Source organism: Linepithema humile, chromosome 7 (genome assembly GCF_040581485.1).
Source record: "Linepithema humile isolate Giens D197 chromosome 7, Lhum_UNIL_v1.0, whole genome shotgun sequence".
NCBI lineage: Eukaryota > Metazoa > Arthropoda > Insecta > Hymenoptera > Formicidae > Linepithema > Linepithema humile.
Window position 1 is genome coordinate 9,120,250 of NC_090134.1, and position 18,900 is coordinate 9,139,149.

The window sequence follows — 18,900 nt, forward strand, 5'->3', positions numbered from 1 at the left end:
AATTTGCTATATTCATACTTACGCGTTAGATATTATTTTTAAACAAATAATTTATTCTTGTATCGTTAGCATTATTTAAATTTTTAACTTTTATATTGGTTCTTAGATGGCGAATGCGCAAAAATAATTATAAAATTAAATAATTTAATATTTTTATTAAGAAATTACTTATTTAAGCAGCAATAATATGATAATTCATCTCATGTTGTATTAAAAGCTACAAGGTATTCTTTTCGTAGATATCTTAATGAATGCGCGTATTGGAATGATATTGAACTCCGGAAAAAATTAAAAGCACACATGCGTAGTGAATAGATATCTTATAAGATATCTTTTTCTTTTTTTTTATGGAAAAAAACAACTGTTGAATTTTATTCGTTATTAAATCGATCGCTAAAGTATACACTTATGTATTATTATCTTACTACTAATTTTGTTTGCATTGAGCATATTTTGATCTTACTGATACGACTATCACTGATAATATTTTGAATTGTTTTGTATTATACTCTGTTGGAAAATGTGCGCTAAAATATACGCTAGAAAATGAGTTATTGAATATTTTATCAATCAATGGAAAAAAGGTGGGAGGGATACACTCGTCTATTTCGTCATACGCAGTCATACGTATTTCGCAGCTCGTGAAGATATGAAGTATAAAAGAGTACAGTATTTTAATCTGAACAGGATTCTCCTACTTACTGTAGGATTATGGCCCAATTATCAATCAAGAGTCGCACAATTTCAATATATTTTATGCTTTAGTATCTTCGTTACTAGTATTTTGTTTCAGGTAAGACAGTTATATGTATTATTAAAATTATTACTACATAAAATAAGTTAAGATATATTCTGATAATAATTGTCTACAATTAATAAATTGAAATTTCATAACAAATATTAACTATAAAAAGGTTAAAAATCAACCTCTATTATATATAATAATGCAATTTATTATTATTTTTTATTTAATTATTATTATATATATTATTATATCTACAAAAAAATCAACATCTAATAATTTAAAACTTTAAGTATGCTAAGCACTAAATTTTTAATGCAAATATTTTAATAATTAATGATTATAGTGTGCTACGTTTTTGACATCAAGATGTACTCTCGATTTTGTCATCCATATTTTTTCTTCCACATTTTTTTCTGCTGTTATTTTAACAATATACATCTCATTTGGAGTTAATATTAAAGTTGTAAGTAAGCAATTGATAATATATAATTGATAATATATACTTGAATGTATAATACATAGGGTGAAGTACCTGAATTTCGGATACCATTTGTAATTGTTTAAATTTTAACCAAATAAGATTGTCAAAAATGTTGAAAAAATACATTTTGCACTTGTTGCACTGTTATTTTGTTACATCCTTGTGCAACTTACAATAACTTTTTATTTTGATAATTATAAAATTATATCTTCAGAATAGCAATTTTTTATCTCGAATAAAAAGATTTTGTAATTTCGGGTATGATTCCTAATTATAGCCTAATTCCTAATTAGGATTAACCTAATTCCTATAATTAGGATTAGTCTAATCCCTAATTAACTAATACGTTTTTGGATTTATATATAGGTAAAGGATTTACTGGCACAACTTTACAATATATACAATCAATTAAATGATGTAAATGAATACGCTATCGTAGAAAAATATAATTATTATGCAAAATGTTATACGATTGGACTTACAAGTAGGTAATAGTTTTGAATAATACAAATCAGTTCAATTTAGTTACAATAGATTATATGTATTTATCAATGTAGATATTTATATTTAAAAAATTTAATAATTAAATTAAAATAACGATAAAATTATATGTACCTCGTATAACATAAAAAAATTTTCAAACATTACAGAATAGAAAGTTTAATAATAATTTCTTTGAAATATTTCTAGCACTTGGTGTTTGCAGTACATTTACTATTCTTGTCGGTCAATATTGGTCGTATATTCTTGACATGGTTGTACCGATAAACGAATCTCGAACACATAATATGCTATTCACAGCGGAATACTTCATCGATCAAGACAGATATTTGGTTTTAAGTATGCTACATATGAGCGTAGCATGGTGTGTAGGGATAATGACCATGGTAGCTACAGGAGCAACACTTATTGCATATTTTGAATACACTTGTGGAATGTTTAAGATTGCAAGGTAAAAGCGAGCGTAGAAATAGCGCTGCCAAAATTGTAAATATAAAAAAGATTGTGTTATTTTTTTTAACAAATAAAAATGATATTTATTTTATGATGCAAAAATCATGCTATTCATACTATTTACAGTTACCGTATTGAACAAGCTGTGAATATCGATGTCTTAAAAAATAATAATTTAAAAGAGATTTTAACATTCAAAGGAATAATTTGCGCTGTGAATATTCAACGAAAAGCTATGAAGTTAGTAAATACTTGACAATATGCGTATAGTATGTACAGTAAGATTTTCTTGTTTTCGCAGATTATCCACACAGTTACTATCTAGATTTGAGATTATGTTCCTATTTTTAATAATATTTCATGTGTCTTCCATGAGTCTTAATTTGTTTCGAGTAAGTTTTGTATTTTACTTTTAAATATTTGAATAAATTTTTTAAATATTTACTTTTAAAGAAGTATTTGATATGATATACGAGTCGTTGTTCCATTTGACAATCTATAAATTGTTTCAAAATTAGATAGATAGATAACATTATTCAATATGTACATACAAAGTGAATCGGCAATCTGGCGGCGGTTTTTATAAAATTCGAACTCTATTGCGTTTATGATAGAAGACTTTTTGTTTATAACACGACCGCTGCTTTAACGATCCTCCACAAATCCTCTCATCGTAATTTTAGAACAACATTCACAGTTTTATGTTAAAACAAGTTTTCTCTCATGTATATTTATGTATAATCAATATCTTTTTTTCTCTATACATAAGTCAATCTTTAGTCTCAGGTTTAAAAAAACAATTGCTACTTATTATTTATACGATGAGTATAACGCAGAAGATCAAGTATCATTAAATTTCAGTTTTAGATTTTTCAGATTACATCATCCAAATTTGATATCAGGAAATTAATATTACCTGTGACATGTGTAACAGCTAATGTCATATATATGTTCCTGTCTAATAATGTAGGGCAAAGGATTACGGATCACAACAATGAAGTATATGCTACTGTGTAAGACTTTACGAGATATAATGCTGCAAAGATTGGCTTTATAGATTTTTAAATTAAAAGTAACACCTTCTCTCTTTGCAAAACGGCGCAAGCAAATATCATCTATAAAGCTATCCATCTTTCCTAGATTACCAATTTTCGTTCGCACAATTTTCTAGGTACAATGTTCAATGGTATTTAGCTCCTTTGCATATACAGAAAATGTTATTATTTCTGTTACAAAGAGCAGCCTCAGATTTTTCTTTAAGAGTCGGTGGATTATTTATTGCATCATTTGAGTGTTTCGCGACGGTAAGAAGATGCAGAATAAATTTGCTAGATTATAAGTAAGTAATTGTATATGAGTATGATGAAAGAAAATATCCTTTTCGTAGTTGGTGAAGGCCTCGGTATCTTATTTCACTGTCATATATTCTACGTGGTGACAAGACTTTAATCAAGTAACAACAAGATTATATAGAATGCTATTAGTAAAGAATAATGTAGAAACTAATTTTTATTAGTAACAATATACGAATACGAATATGGGATTGAGCAGTTGACATCACGTGGGCTTGCTCTAGATTACCTCGCCTCATTCGTCTTGCTATTTTTCTTAATTAAACACGCTTTCCAGGCCACACACACACACACACACACACACACACACACACACACACACACACACACACACACACACACACACACACACACACACACACACACACACACACACACACACACACACACACACACACACACACACACACACACACACACACACACACACACACACACACACACACACACATTTATAACACACACACACACACACACACACACACACATTTATAACACATTTATAATCCTATACTCGGCCGTCTTACACTCACATTCGACTTTGAATCTATACTGTAATCCAGGCCTGGCCAAAAGCTTGCTCGCAAGCAGCCTTCAGAGTCCGCTGGATGGGGACTCGGCCCCCACTATCTCGTCGTCCCCACTTATGTTTGTTCGCTATCTTTTATTCTAAGGCTTAGAACAAAAGATAGCGAGCAAACATAAGTGGGGACGGCAAGATAGTGGGGGCCGAGTCCCCATCCAGCGGACTCTGAAGGCTGCTCGCGAGCAAGCTTTTGGCCGGGCCTGTGTAATCTCTTGTCCTAATTATAAGTCTTTATCACTTTGCTCTTCGTGATTACTTTTTTCGGTTTCAGTTTTCTCTTCAACTTTGTCTTTTGTTTCATCGTCGTCTTCGTTTTCGCATTATTTAAATTTTTAACTTTTACATCGGTTCTTAGATGGCGAATGCGCAAAAACAATTATAAAATTAAATAATTTAAAACTATTCCTATTAAGAAATTACTTATTGAAGCAACAATAATATGATAATTCACACGTTGTATTAAAAGCTAAAAAGTATTCCTTTCTAAGATATCTTGATGAATGCACGTATTAAAATGATGTTGGACATCGGAAAAAATTAAAAGCACACATGCGTGGTAAATAGATATCTTATAAGATATCTTTTTCTCTTTTGTTATGGAAAAAAATACCTGTTAAATTTTATTCGTTATTAAATCGATCGCTAAAGTATAAACACTTATGTATTATTATCTTACCATTAATTTTGTTGCATTGAGCATATTTCGATCTTACCGTTACGATTATTACTGATAATATTTTAAATTGTTTTGTTATACTCAATTGGCAAATGTGCGCTATAATATGCTAGAAAATGAGTTATTGAATATTTTATTAAGCAATTCTCCTACTTATTGTAGAATTATGGCCTAATTATCAATCAAGACTCGTACAATTTCAGTTTTTTGTGTGTTTCATTATCATGCTAGGCACTGTTTTGTTTCAGGTAAGACAGTTATATATGTATATTATTTAAAATTATTACCACATAAAATAAGCTAAGATATATCATCATGACAATCGTCTGCAACCAATAAATTAAAATTTTATAACAAATATTAAAAATCAACTACTATTATATAATAATGCAATTTATACTATTATTTTTTATTTAATTATTATTATTATATATATCTACACATAAATCAATATGTAATAATTTAAAACTTTAAGTATGTTAAGCATTAAATTAAAAAAAATCCAAATATTTTAATAAAATTAATAATTATAGTTTACCACGTTGTTGACATCAAGATGTACTCTTGATTTTGTCATTCACATTCTTTCTTCCATATCGCGTTTTGCTCTACTTTTTTAGCAATATACATCGCATTTGGTGTTAATGTTACAGCTGTAAGTAAACAATTGGAAATATACGTTCGAATATATAGCACATACATATGTGTGCACGCGCGCGTGAATGTGTGTGTGTTTATATGTGTTTACCCAATTTTCAGTAATGCACTTAAATATTATAAAATTAAATTTCTGAAATTTTCAATAAATTTTTGACAAATTTTCGATCAGTTTTTTCCACAGATGTTTAAGAAAAAAGTTTCAAATAAAAATGTTTTTACAATATTTAGGTGTCTATTTAAAATGGGTCATGTGTACATATAGTTTTCATTAAATTTTTTATTTTAAATTTTTTAAAATACATAAAAATATATGTTTCTGAATTTATATATAGCTAAAGGATTTACTGATAGAACTTTACAATGTATACAATCAATTATATGATGCAAATGAATACGCTATCGTAGAAAAATATAATTATAATGCAAAATGTTATACGATTGGACTTACAAGTAAGTAATATTTTTGAGTAATACAAATCAGTTTAATTTAGTTACAATAGATTATATGTATTTATCAATGTAGATATTAAAAAATTTAATAATTAAATCAAATTAATAATTAAATTAAAATAACGATAAAATTATATATGTATCTCGTATAATACAAAAAAATTTTCAAGCATTATTAAAAAAAGTTTAATAATAATTTTTTGGAATTTTTTTTTTCTAGTATTTGGTGTTTGCGGTATAACTGCTATTATTGTCGGTCATTATTGGTCGTGTATTCTTGACATTGTTTTACCGATAAACGAATCTCAAACACATAGTATGCTAGTAACAATGGAATATTTCATCGATCAAGACAGATATTTCTTTTTAATTATGCTGCATATGAACTTAGCAGCTTGTATAGCGACAATGTCAATGTTAGCTACAGGAACGACATTTATTGCGTATCTTGAACACACTTGTGAAATGTTTAGAATCGCAAAGTAAGAGTAAGCGTAGAAATAACGATCAAAATTTTAAATACCCGAGAAAAAATGGTATAATTAATCAGATATAAATATATATAATTAGTTACAAAAAGATCTAATAACATATGTAGTTTTATATGATCATATAAAATATCACATCTTATCAGATCTTTTTATAACTAATTATACAGTGATGGGAGAAATAAAAAATAACTTCATTATAGTGTTTTGAAAAACTCTTGACACCAGCTTTAAGAATATGTAATAGAAAATAGAAGTTTCCATTTAAGATTTCAAAGTTGACCTTCGCAGTGTCCTTCAAGGTCACATAAAGGTCATTTCAATATAACCATATAATAGATCATTTGATATACTAAAACTTTTGTATTGAACATTTTCTTCCATAATCATTATTTTCCAAGATATTTGACCGTTACGGAACTTTCTCCCATCACTGTATATATTTACATCTGACCATATTATACCATTTTTTCTCGGGTATAAAAAAGATTATGTTATTTTTTTCAACAAATAAAAATAATATTTATTTTATGATACAAGAATCGTGCTATTCAAGCATATTATTTACAGTTATCGCATTAAACGAGCTATAAGTATTGTCTTAAAAAATAATAATTTAGATGAGATGTTAATATTCAAAGGAATAATTTGCGCTGTGAACATTCATCAAAAAGCTATAAAGTTAGTAAATACTTGACAATATGCATATAGTTTACGTGCAATGAGATTTTCTTGTTTTTGCATAATCTCTACACAGTTACTGTCTAGATTTGAGTCCATGTTTTCCTGTTAAATAATACTCTGCGTGTGTTCTTTGAGTCTCAATTTGTTTCAAGTAAGTTTTGTATTTTATTCTTAAATGTTTGCTTTCCAAAAAATATTTGATATGATACGCGAGTTTCTGTTCCATTTGACAGTACATAAATTTAATGGTTCATAACAAAAACAACCCTTGTAAACTTTTTTTTTTTTAAGAGATAAAGAAAAAGCCCCGGTTAGCCACTCAGTTATCACGATATCAAACTGTCTAATTCACAATTCTTAATCACTGTGTTTAATGTGTAAATGTGATAGTGTATATGTATGTGTATGACCGCAGTGTGTGTGCTCAGGTCCGTGGGTTTGCCAAGCCCAAATGACTGTGCGATTCAGCCATCCTTGCGATATTATAAAAAATTGAGGATATTGAGATAATAGCGTATTCTAGTAGTCACAGGTGGAACCTACAGTACGGTTGCACCAATTCTCATAAAAACAACTAATGTCTTGATTTATGCTAAAAAGTTTGAGTAGTTCTGTTGAAAACTTAAGGATGACAGAATGTTTTTTTTCTTATTCTGAAAAAATGAAAAAATTGACAAGGATTGTTTCTGCTATGAACCGTTCAATTGTTCCAAAATTAGATAAATTGATAATTGATTATTCAATATGTACAAAGTGAATGAGCAAACTGGCGGCGGTTTTTATAAAATTCGAACTCTATTGCGTTCGTGATAGAAGACTTTTCGTTTATAACAAGATCGCTGCTTTACCGATCCTCCACCAGTCCTCGTAATTTTAGAACAATAGTTTTATGTTTTCTCTCATATATCTTTAGTCTCAGGTTTAAAAACAGTTGTTGTGTATTATTTATACAATGATATAACGCGGAAGATTAAGTACCACTAAATTTCCATCTTAGATTTTTCAGATTACATCTTCTATATTTAATATCACGAAAATAATATTACCTCTGATATTTATAACAGTTGATGTCGTATATATGTTTTTGGCCAATAATGTAAGGCAAAGAATTATGGATCATAACAATGAAGTATATGTTTCTTTGTAAGGACTTTACGAGATACAATCTTACAAAGATTGGTTTTATAGATTTTTAAATTAAAAGTAACGCCTTCTCTTTGCAAAACGGCGCAAACAAATATCATCTATAAAGCTTTCTATCTTTCATAGATTAACAATCTTTCGTTCACATAATTTTTTAGGTATAATGTTCAATGGTATTTAGCTCCTTTGCATATACAGAAAATATTATTATTTCTGTTACAAAGAGCAACCAAAGAATTTTCTTTAAATGTCACTGGTGGGTTATTTACTGCATCTTTTGATTGTTTCGCGACGGTAAGAAGATACAAAATTAATCTGCTAGATTATATGTGAATAATTGTATGAGTGTAATAAAAGAGAATATCCTTTTTTTGTAGTTGATGAAGACCTCGGTATCCTATTTTACCGTCATATATTCTACACGATAATAAAACAAGATTTTAATAAAGTAACAATAAGATTATAATGCTATAAGTAAAGAATAGTGCTATAGTAAACATATATTTAACGTTTAAAAAGTATCTAGCTAAGTGTTTTGCCAAAACAAAATATAAAAAATCAGTTAATTTATTTAATTAAAAAAGTTTATGTATATTTATTTTTTCACTTTAATTTTTTGAATAAATGACATATGTATTCAAATATTATTGCATTAATCTATATTTATTACGTAATAATATTACATACTGGATCAGCAGTTATAGTCAACATGTATTCATTGTGGAATTTCTTTTTTAAAGACTAAACGTATCTTATGAGTGTTCGTACTAAAATAATTTTGCAACAGTGTAAAAAAATGGGAAGCACTTATGTGGTGCTTGCGCAAATAATTTTTTTATCTATCTATTCAATTAGGAGAAGAAAACTTTGGTGGGTTTATTTTTGATAGACTATTTTAGATAGATCGTTGCAGAATACTTCTCTTAAAGACAAAATATATTATACGTATTCGTGCGTTGAAATAATGTTCTAGAAGTGAAAAAAATAAGTGCCTGCATGGCGTTTCAGCAAGTAGTCTTTTTTTTTGTGAGAAAAAGACATCTGTTAAACTTTCTTGGGTGTCAAATCAATTACTTAATCGTAGACTTCTTCGAAAAAGCCCCTAAATTGCAAGTGTTCGGATCTCACGCTAGTATTATCTAACATTAGTTTTACTATAAAATTTACGCCAAGGGAAAGAATAATCAATCGATGAGTCATGAAGAGGGGATGAGCAAACTATTCCCAACTTCTTGGCAGTCATTGACGCTGCATCGAATAAGTCTCAATCACATACGTCACAAATAATTACGGAGTACTTTATCGATAAAGAACAATATTCCTATTTAATTATACTACACATGAATGTATCATTTTTCATAGCAGTAATCGCGATACTAGCGACAGGAACAATGAATAATATGTATCTATTAGTTGCCTGCGGAATGTTTAAAATTGCTAGGTAAGACAAATATTATAATTATGAATTGTAAAAATATTGTACAAATCGTGAGAGAAAGAATTTGTTTCTTCATGCAAAATGTTTTGACCAAGCTTCTATTAATTAATTTTAGAATTTGCTTACTTCGCAACGTTCCTAAGTTAAATTAGATATATATGAGTAATAATACATATTAATTACTTTTAGTTACCGTATAAAGCGAGCCATGATGGAAAAAAATCTAAAAACCAGTAGGACGAAAAATATAAATATGATTTACACGGGGATAGTTGAGGCAGTGGATATGCATCGCAAGGCTATGCAGTTAGTATCAAATAATGCATGTATAATATAGTATACATAGAGTGTTGCATATAATATAAGAAATTATTTCAGAAATAAAATTTTTCTTAGAAATTTAGAATAAAATTCTTTGTTACATTAGTAAAAATGTTGAGTTAAAAATAAATTGTAAATCTTGAATTATATGCAATTCAAAATATATTTGCATTAAATTAATTTAATAATACTTTTGCATTAAATAAATTTTACTAAAACTTATTAGGTTTTACTCTCATGAACATAGTAAATACTAAAAATAAAAAAAATTGTAAAGAAAGATATTGTTACTCAAGTATAATTTAAGTGTTAATTAAAAGATTTCCATGTATTACGATACAATCTGAAATGTAATAATATTTTCCTTTTTTTGAAGGATTGTAACACTTTTAATGTCTACAATGAACCTATTTATGACTTTCTTAATTGGTGCTTTAGTAATATCCGTAAGCCTTAATCTTTTCAGAGTAAGTTTCGTTTCTCATTATTAAATGTGTTTGTAAATTAATACCATAAAATTATATATTTCTATATTTATTAAATCATGTAGAAAGTTATTTTTATTAAAAGCTTTGATCAATTAAATTTTCCTAGCATCTTAAAACATTTTAAAAACATGATTAAAATCTGCGGAAAAGGTTGATCTTTTTGAAACTGGTATTTTAGATTTTTTAGGAGATAACAGCTGGGTTTGATATCAAGAAAATAATACTTCCCTGTCTGTTTTTAAACGCCATTTATATATACATGCTTTTTGCCAACGTTATAGCACAACAAATTATGGATCATAATAATGACATATTTGTTACTACGTAAGAAAGATTTTTATATTATACTTTGATATTAAAACTTTTCCAGTAAAAGACAAAGTTTTAATAAATACAAAATAATATTTATTTACAAAACAAGACCTAAAATATTTTAGAAAATATAGATAGATGTATGCACATTATTTACGAATCTTATACTCATAACATTAATAATTTGTTGTTTTATCGTTTATAGTTTCGTAGGTACAGCGTTCAATGGTATATAGCTCCCTTACGCATACAAAAACTGATACTTTTTCTGTTGCAAAGAGGAACAAAACAGTTTCATGTGGTTATTGCTGGACTATATGTAGGATGTTTAGAAGGTTTCGCAACGGTAAAAAGTATAAATTGTATAAAACAATATATTTAATTTAGAACACTTTAATTTTACTAGAAAAATGCCATTTATTGCAGCTGATGACCGCATCGGTATCTTACTTTACCTTCTTTTATTCTACAAGCCAATCACGTATCAATCTATAAATTGATATCATAAATATAAAGCAAACGAAACTTAATTTAAAAAGTTACGGTATGTTACACCTTTAAATATAAAAAAAAACATGACTTCAATACAATTGTTTCAAAATGATCTTATTAATATGCAATTTTATAAATAAAAAATTATTCATATCCCTATAACTTTTGTCAATTCTTTTTCAATTTATACCGATTTTATGCTATCTCATAGTACATTTATATTATCAATCTTAAATTTTTATGTTTAATATTTTTATTAACAGGTGATATTCAAATACCTCATTTCATTGTTAATACTTTAATAAGATAAATATATTAATTAACATATTAATTACCTTTTTAAATTCAATCTTCCAAAAATATGCTGACACATTATTTTCAAATCACATAGTCTCTAAATTAACATAGTCTCTAAATAAACACTAAATTTTTAACTTTAATCATTGTAAATAATAAATGGTTTAAATGCTGAAACGTCAAAACTATTCACGTTCAAATAATAATATTACTTGCTGGACCAATAATAACATGATAGCTGGTATGCCGTATTTATGACTGCAGTATATTTCTTTCAAAGACCAACTGTATCTTATGCAATCGCGTAACGAAATAATATTTCCAGCTCAGAGGAAAAAAAAGCGTCTGCATTATATTTGTGCAAGTAGTTCTTTTTTTTTAAAAAGAAAAAAAGGAAAACATCTGTTAAAGTTCCGTCAACATTAAATCGATTATTTAATCGTAGACACTTCCGTGAAAGGTTCCTAAATTGCAAGATCCTAAGATGTTTTGATCTCACGCTAATATTCTTTAACATTAGTTTCGCAATACAATTTACGCAAGAAAAAATTTACAAGAAAAAAAATATTCAATCGATTAGTCAAGAAGAGGGGATAAGCAAACTATTCCTATTCCTTCGTGGCCATACGCGTTTTGACGTCCGAAGAGATGACTTGTTTAAAGAAACGATACTTAGATCTGAATCGTATTCTCTTGCTCGCGGTTGGTTTATGGCCATATCAACGATCCATATTTGTTCGGTTGCAATTGATTTTGTTCTATAGTATTGTGATCAGTTTTATTGTATTTCAGGTATGTTAATATTTTAAATATTATAATTTTCCTATATTTTATTAAACAAGTTAAAGGTTACTATTTCATTATTTATACAAATCTGACATAATTGAATTTAAATAAACAACTATATAGTACACACATATCTATAATCTTATTAGATACAAATTATACATATGCAACAATCATAGAATAAGCATTTTTTTTTACTGATAAAGTATGGATGTACGATAGTATTTTTTTAATGTAAATAATATAGCTATTTTTTGTAGTTTACAGCATTTATGACTTTAAAGTGTACTTTGCAAATTATTATCGAAGTTTGCTCTAACGCATTTTTCTTCATTATCTGCTTTTTAAAATACAATTCATTCTTTTTTAATATGGATATTGTAAGTAAAAAGATTTTCATTTATATACGATGTCAAATCTCACAAAAAGTAAAATGCGATAGAAAATCGAAAGAAATATAATCATTGAAACGATAGATAAAGCATTTCGTAGAATTACTTCAACATATTCATGATGAACTCAGAGATGAGGGCGAAGTCGCTATTGTAGAAAATTATTGGATTATCGCAAAACGCTGTAATGGCTTACTTATACGTAAGGCTGTCTCTATTAACTTTTTTTATTTGTAACACATATGCATAGTTTCTAATAACAAATGCATAAAGAATAATAAATACAAAATAAACGTATCTTAATAAATTGAGCTGCTACATCTGAATTTTCGGGTTCATAGTCCTATATAGTTCCATTCTTAAATATATTATAAAAAAATTTTATATTTTACAATTATTAATAAATAATGATTTCCATAACCCTTTCTAAATCGTTTTAGTGCTTGGCCTGTTATCCTGTTGCTATCCTTTATGCTTACCGCAGATACTCGATACTATATATTTTACGAACGAATCTAAATCATCATCTTCGCTATACATAATGACGGAGTACTTTATCGATAAAGAAAAATATTCCTTTTTAATTTTACTGCACTGGAACGTAGCATATTTTGTAGCACTAACTGCATTATTAGCACCGGGAACAATGAATATCATGTACTTTATGCATGTCTGCGGAATGTTTAAAATTGCTAGGTAAGAAAAATGTTATAATCATGAATTGTAAAAATTTAATTGCGAATTAAATTTGTTTCTTCACACAAAAATATATTGAAAAAATAAACTTATTAATCCATGTCAGAATGTGCTCAAATTTTCAAATTAATTCTTGAATTCTTTCTTGATTCTTTCATTCTTAAGTTAAATCACAAATACATAATAATAATATGTAAATTTTTTTAGTTATCGTATAGAGCAAGCTATGACGAAAATTAATCTAAAAACGAATAATGTGAAGAATATAAATATAGTTTACATGGGGATAGTTTATGCTGTGGATATGCATCGCAAAGCAATGTAGTTGGTATTGACTAATGCATGTACAATATACAGAATGTTTTTTTAATGTATATAACACATAAAGGCTCACTGCAAAAACAAATCTTTTTGTGGAAATTTAGAAGAAAATTTTTCTTAATAGAAACGTTGAGTTACTTCTAAACGCGATTCGATATACATAAACAAAATTAGATGGATTTTACTGAACTTTGATTCAAGATTTATTCACGAACATTAATTAATGTGCAAAATAAAAAAATTGAGAAGAAAGATGTTAGTCAAAAATAAATGTGCAGAAACTAATAAAAAAATTTATTTTGACGTATTACAGTATAATCTACCAAGTAATAATATTTTCTTGTTTTTGAAGTATGATACAACTTTTGGTGTCTGCATTTCATGTATTTATGATCTTCATATTCGGAATAGCAGTGCTATCTGCAAGCTTGTATCTCTTTCGAGTAAGCTTTATTTTCTAGTACTAAATTTGAAATGAATAAAATAAAGTTATACAATAAATTTTTATACTTATTAAAACATTTAAAACGTTATTTTATTATTAATTATAATAAATAAAATTTCTTTAAAGATTGTAAAACATATAGAATCACAATTATTGAAATTTATCTGCGAAAAGATTAATTGTCTTATAAGACATTTATGTTAGATTTTCCAGGAGATAACCTCCGGATGTGATGTCAAGAAATTGGTATCGCCCGTTTTGTTTTTATCTATCATGTATATGTATCTATCTCTGTGCTGCATTTTGTCACAACAAATTACGGATCATAATAAGGACTTATTTGTTACTGTGTAAGAAAAATTTTAATTATTAATTATCTATATTAATTGGAAAAATTTTTAATTAAAATTTTTCCAGTTAACAGCAATGTTAATGCAGATAAAATAATTTTATACAAAACAAGAACTAAAATACTTCGTAAAATATACGCAGATGTACTGTTATTTAAGAACCTTACGTATATAAAATTGTAGATTTCCTATTTATGTTTTGTCACATCGTAGGTACAGTGTTCAATGGTATAAGGCTCCTTTACATATACAAAGACTGATACTTTTTCTGCTGCAAAGAGGCACCAAACAATTTAACTTGATGCTTGCGGGATGCTTTGTGGGATGCTTAGAGGGTTTGGGAACGGTAAAAATTATACTATGCATCGTAATGTACAATATTTTGTGTAACGCACTACAATTTTACCAGACCAGATAATTTTATTTATTGCAGTTGATAACCGCATCGGTATCTTACTTTACCTTCATTTATTCTACAAACCGTATGTAAAAAATAAAACCATAAGTATAATAAATAACATTAATAAAAACACTGCAATATATCAGACGTTACAATAGATAAAACATAAAACTCCAAATCAAATGACGCAAATTAATTTCAATAATGTGCACACTAAATAATTAAAAAGTATTTACGATTCGGAAACTTTTGCCTATTTTTATTAACATATATTAGTGAAACAATGTAAGACTGTCATAGCTGTTCTATCGTATTTATAACTATTTCTCTTCAGAACGAAATATATCTTTTGCGTTCACGAAATGTAATAAACTCTAGAGCTGACAAAAGTGAGAAACGCATGCGCAGCATTTGTACAAGTAGTCGTCTTTTTTTCTTTCTTTTTTATGAGAAGAAGACATCTGTAAAATTTCTTTTCATATTAAATCGATTGCTTAATCGTATTGCTCTTCCATAAGAAATTTGCTAAATTGTGAGTGTCGGATCTCACGGCGGTATTTTCTAATATTAGTTTTATAATAAAATTTACGCCAAGGGAAAGAATATTCAATCGATGAGTGAAAAGGAGGGGATGAACGAACTATTCCCAATTTCTTAGTCATATGCGTTTGGACGTCCGAAGAGATGACTTATTTAGAGACTCAGTACTTCGGTCTCAATCGTATTCTCTTGCTTACACTTGGTATATGGCCATACAAAAAATCTACATTTGTTCGATTTAAACTGATTTTGCTTTATAGTATTTTGGCCAGTTTCATTATATTTCAGGTATGTTAATATTTTTAATAATTATCTAATATATTTCATTATTATATCATTCAAAAGCTACTATTTTTTTTTTTACAAAAACCTGATATTTTTCAATAAAACTATGTAACATTATGTATATTTATTGTAGTATAATCACTACAAAATATATATATAGGTCGTATATTCAACAATTATAGGATAAGCAACTAATACAAGCATCTTCGTTTCCTGATAAAATATGGACGCGCATTGTTTTTTTGTAACATAACGTAACATAATTATTTTCTGCAGTTCACAGCACTTGTGACTTCAAAATGCACTCCGCAAATCATCATCGAAGTTTTCTCTAGCGCATTCTTTTTTATTTCTTGTATAATAAAATACAGCGCATACTGTTTTAATTTGGATATTGTAAGTGGACAAATTTGTATTTGTTTAAATAAACACATTACATGTATTAGCCTGTGTTAAATCTTACAAAACAAATAAAAATATAAAATTATTGAAATAATAGATGAAGCATTTATTAGAAGTACTTGAAAAAATCTATGATGAACTTACAGACAAAAGCGAAATTGCCATTTTAGAAAAGTATTGGATTATTTCAAGTCGTTTTACTGGTGTACTTACACGTAAGGCAATCTTTTAATATTTGGTGTTCCAAATGTATATAGTTTTTATTTCAAATTGCATAATAAGTACTAAAAAAATAAACATATTTTGATAATTTGTGGTTACATATATATGTAACCACACACACACACACACATACACACACACACATATACCCATACATATATATGTATATATGTATTAATGTATACGTATATGTATAAATAAATCAGTTTTAGCGATTGGTCTGTTAAGTTGTTTGTCGCTTTCGTTTTTACCGATTATTTTTGACGCTGCATCGAATGAGTCTCAATCACATACGCCACAAATAATTACGGAGTACTTTATCGATAAAGAACAATATTCCTATTTAATTATACTGCACATGAATGTATCATTTTTCATAGCAGTAATCGCGATACTAGCGACAGGAACAATGAATAACATGTATCTATTAGTTGCCTGCGGAATGTTTAAAATTGCTAGGTAAGACAAATATTATAATTATGAATTGTGAAAATATTGTACAAATCGTGAGACAAAGAATTTGTTTCTTCATGCAACATGTTTTGACCAAGCTTCTATTAATTAATTTTAGAATTTGCTTACATCGCAACGTTCCTAAGTTAAATTAGATATATATGAGTAATAATACATATTAATTACTTTTAGTTACCGTATAAAGCAAGCCATGATGGAAAAAAATCTAAACACCAGTAAGACGAAAAATATAAATATGATATACACGGGGATAGTTGAGGCAGTGGATATGCATCGCAAGGCTATGCAGTTAGTATCAAATAATGCATGTATAATATAGTATACATAGAGTGTTGCATATAATATAAGGAATTATTTCAGAAATAAAATTTTTCTTAGAAATTTAGAATAAAATTCTTTCTTACATTAGTAAAAATGTTGAGTTAAAAATAAATTGTGAATTTTGAATTATATGCAATTCAAAATATATTTGCATTAAATTAATTTAATAATACTTTTGCATTAAATAAATTTTACTAAAACTTATTACAGGTTTTACTCTCATGAACATAGTAAATACTAAAAATAAAAAAAATTGTAAAGAAAGATATTGTTACTCAAGTATAATTTAAGTGTTAATTAAAAGATTTCCATGTATTACCATACAATCTGAAATGTAATAATATTTTCCTTTTTTTTGAAGGATTGTAACACTTTTAATGTCTACAATGAACCTATTTATGACTTTTTTAATTGGTGCTTTAGTAATATCCGCAAGCCTTAATCTTTTCAGAGTAAGTTTCGTTTCTCATTATTAAATGTGTTTGTAAATTAATACAATAAAATTATATATTTCTATATTTATTAAATCATGTAGAAAGTTATTTTTATTAAAAGCTTTGATCAATTAAATTTTCCTAGCATCTGAAAACATTTTAAAAGCATGATTAAAATCTGCGGAAAAGGTTGATCTTTTTGAAACTGGTATTTTAGATTTTTCAGGAGATAACAGCTGGGTTTGATATCAAGAAAATAATACTTCCCTTTCTGTTTTTAAACGTCATTTATATATACATGCTTTTTGCCAACGTTATAGCACAACAAATTATGGATCATAATAATGACATATTTGTTACTACGTAAGAAAGATTTTTATATTATACTTTGATATTAAAACTTTTCCAGTAAAAGACAAAGTTTTAATAAATACAAAATAATATTTATTTACAAAACAAGACCTAAAATATTTTGGAAAATATAGATAGATGTATGCACATTATTTACGAATCTTATACTGATAACATTAATAATTTGTTGTTTTATCGTTTATCGTTTCGTAGGTACAGCGTTCAATGGTATATAGCTCCCTTACGCATACAAAAACTGATACTTTTCCTGCTGCAAAGAGGCACCAAACAATTTAACTTGATGCTTGCGGGATGCTTTGTGGGATGCTTAGAGGGTTTGGGAACGGTAAAAATTAAACTATGCATCATAATGTACAATATTTTGTGTAACGCACTTCAATTTTACCAGACCAGATAATTTTATTTATTGCAGTTGATAACCGCATCGGTATCTTACTTTACCTTCATTTATTCTACAAACCGTATGTAAAAAATAAAACCATAAGTATAATAAATAACATTAATAAAAACACTGCAATATATCAGACGTTACAATAGATAAAGCATAAAACTCCAAATCAATTGACGCAAATTAATTTCAATGATGTGCACACTAAATAATTAAAAAGTATTTACGATTCGGAAACTTTTGTCTATTTTTATTAACATATATTAGTGAAACGATGTGAGACTGTCATAGCTGTTCTATCGTATTTATAACTATTTCTCTTCAGAACGAAATATATCCTTCGCGTTCACGAAATGAAATAAACTCTAAAGCTGACAAAAGCGAGAAACGCATGCGCAGCATTTGTACAAGTAGTCGTCTTTTTTTCTTTCTTTTTTATGAGAAGAAGACATCTGTAAAATTTCTTTTCATATTAAATCGATTGCTTAATCGTATTGCTCTTCCA

General features: G+C 27.5%; 3 protein-coding genes across 4 annotated transcripts in view; 2 read left to right on the forward strand and 1 right to left on the reverse strand.

The window, feature by feature from the left end:
- Window positions 1–14,907, reverse strand: part of MAGE — an 84,027-nt gene extending 69,120 nt beyond the window's left edge. Inside the window, exon 1 of the mRNA XM_012373212.2 lies at window positions 14,725–14,907. The gene's annotated coding sequence lies outside the window, so the exon portion shown is untranslated. The remainder of the gene's footprint in view (window positions 1–14,724) is intronic.
- LOC137001318 (odorant receptor 43a-like) lies at window positions 430–3,955 on the forward strand. Of its 2 annotated transcripts, none has more exons than XM_067360028.1 (9): window positions 430–793; window positions 1,089–1,208; window positions 1,593–1,710; window positions 1,917–2,178; window positions 2,307–2,420; window positions 2,482–2,572; window positions 3,048–3,193; window positions 3,352–3,484; window positions 3,568–3,955. In XM_067360028.1, the coding sequence occupies exons 1-9, from the start codon at window positions 650–652 to the stop codon at window positions 3,616–3,618; spliced, it is 1,179 nt and encodes a 392-aa protein (XP_067216129.1). In that variant the 5' UTR covers window positions 430–649; the 3' UTR covers window positions 3,619–3,955. The 2 variants fall into 2 exon arrangements, with proteins under 2 accessions (XP_067216129.1, XP_067216130.1); XM_067360029.1 differs by having other exon boundaries at window positions 3,057–3,193.
- On the forward strand, window positions 11,716–18,632 carry LOC105675799 (uncharacterized). Its single transcript, XM_067359044.1, has 17 exons — window positions 11,716–12,359; window positions 12,614–12,733; window positions 12,830–12,947; window positions 13,186–13,441; window positions 13,649–13,765; window positions 14,115–14,205; window positions 14,412–14,557; window positions 14,771–14,903; window positions 15,579–15,785; window positions 16,059–16,178; window positions 16,282–16,399; window positions 16,613–16,865; window positions 17,052–17,168; window positions 17,563–17,653; window positions 17,853–17,998; window positions 18,200–18,332; window positions 18,420–18,632. The coding sequence occupies exons 1-17, from the start codon at window positions 12,216–12,218 to the stop codon at window positions 18,474–18,476; spliced, it is 2,367 nt and encodes a 788-aa protein (XP_067215145.1). The 5' UTR covers window positions 11,716–12,215; the 3' UTR covers window positions 18,477–18,632.
- The last annotated feature ends 268 nt before the right edge of the window (window positions 18,633–18,900 follow it).

Coding starts and splice junctions, on each gene's coding strand:
- LOC137001318 (XM_067360028.1), top strand. CDS start 650: ATGAAGTATAAAAGAGTACAGTATTTTAATCTGAACAGGATTCTCCTA. Junction 794..1,088: donor TTACTAGTATTTTGTTTCAG/GTAAGACAGTTA, acceptor TAATGATTATAG/TGTGCTACGTTTTTGACATC. Junction 2,421..2,481: donor ATTCAACGAAAAGCTATGAA/GTTAGTAAATAC, acceptor TTGTTTTCGCAG/ATTATCCACACAGTTACTAT.
- LOC105675799 (XM_067359044.1), top strand. CDS start 12,216: ATGACTTGTTTAAAGAAACGATACTTAGATCTGAATCGTATTCTCTTG. Junction 12,734..12,829: donor TCTTTTTTAATATGGATATT/GTAAGTAAAAAG, acceptor TTGAAACGATAG/ATAAAGCATTTCGTAGAATT. Junction 17,999..18,199: donor AATGACATATTTGTTACTAC/GTAAGAAAGATT, acceptor ATCGTTTCGTAG/GTACAGCGTTCAATGGTATA.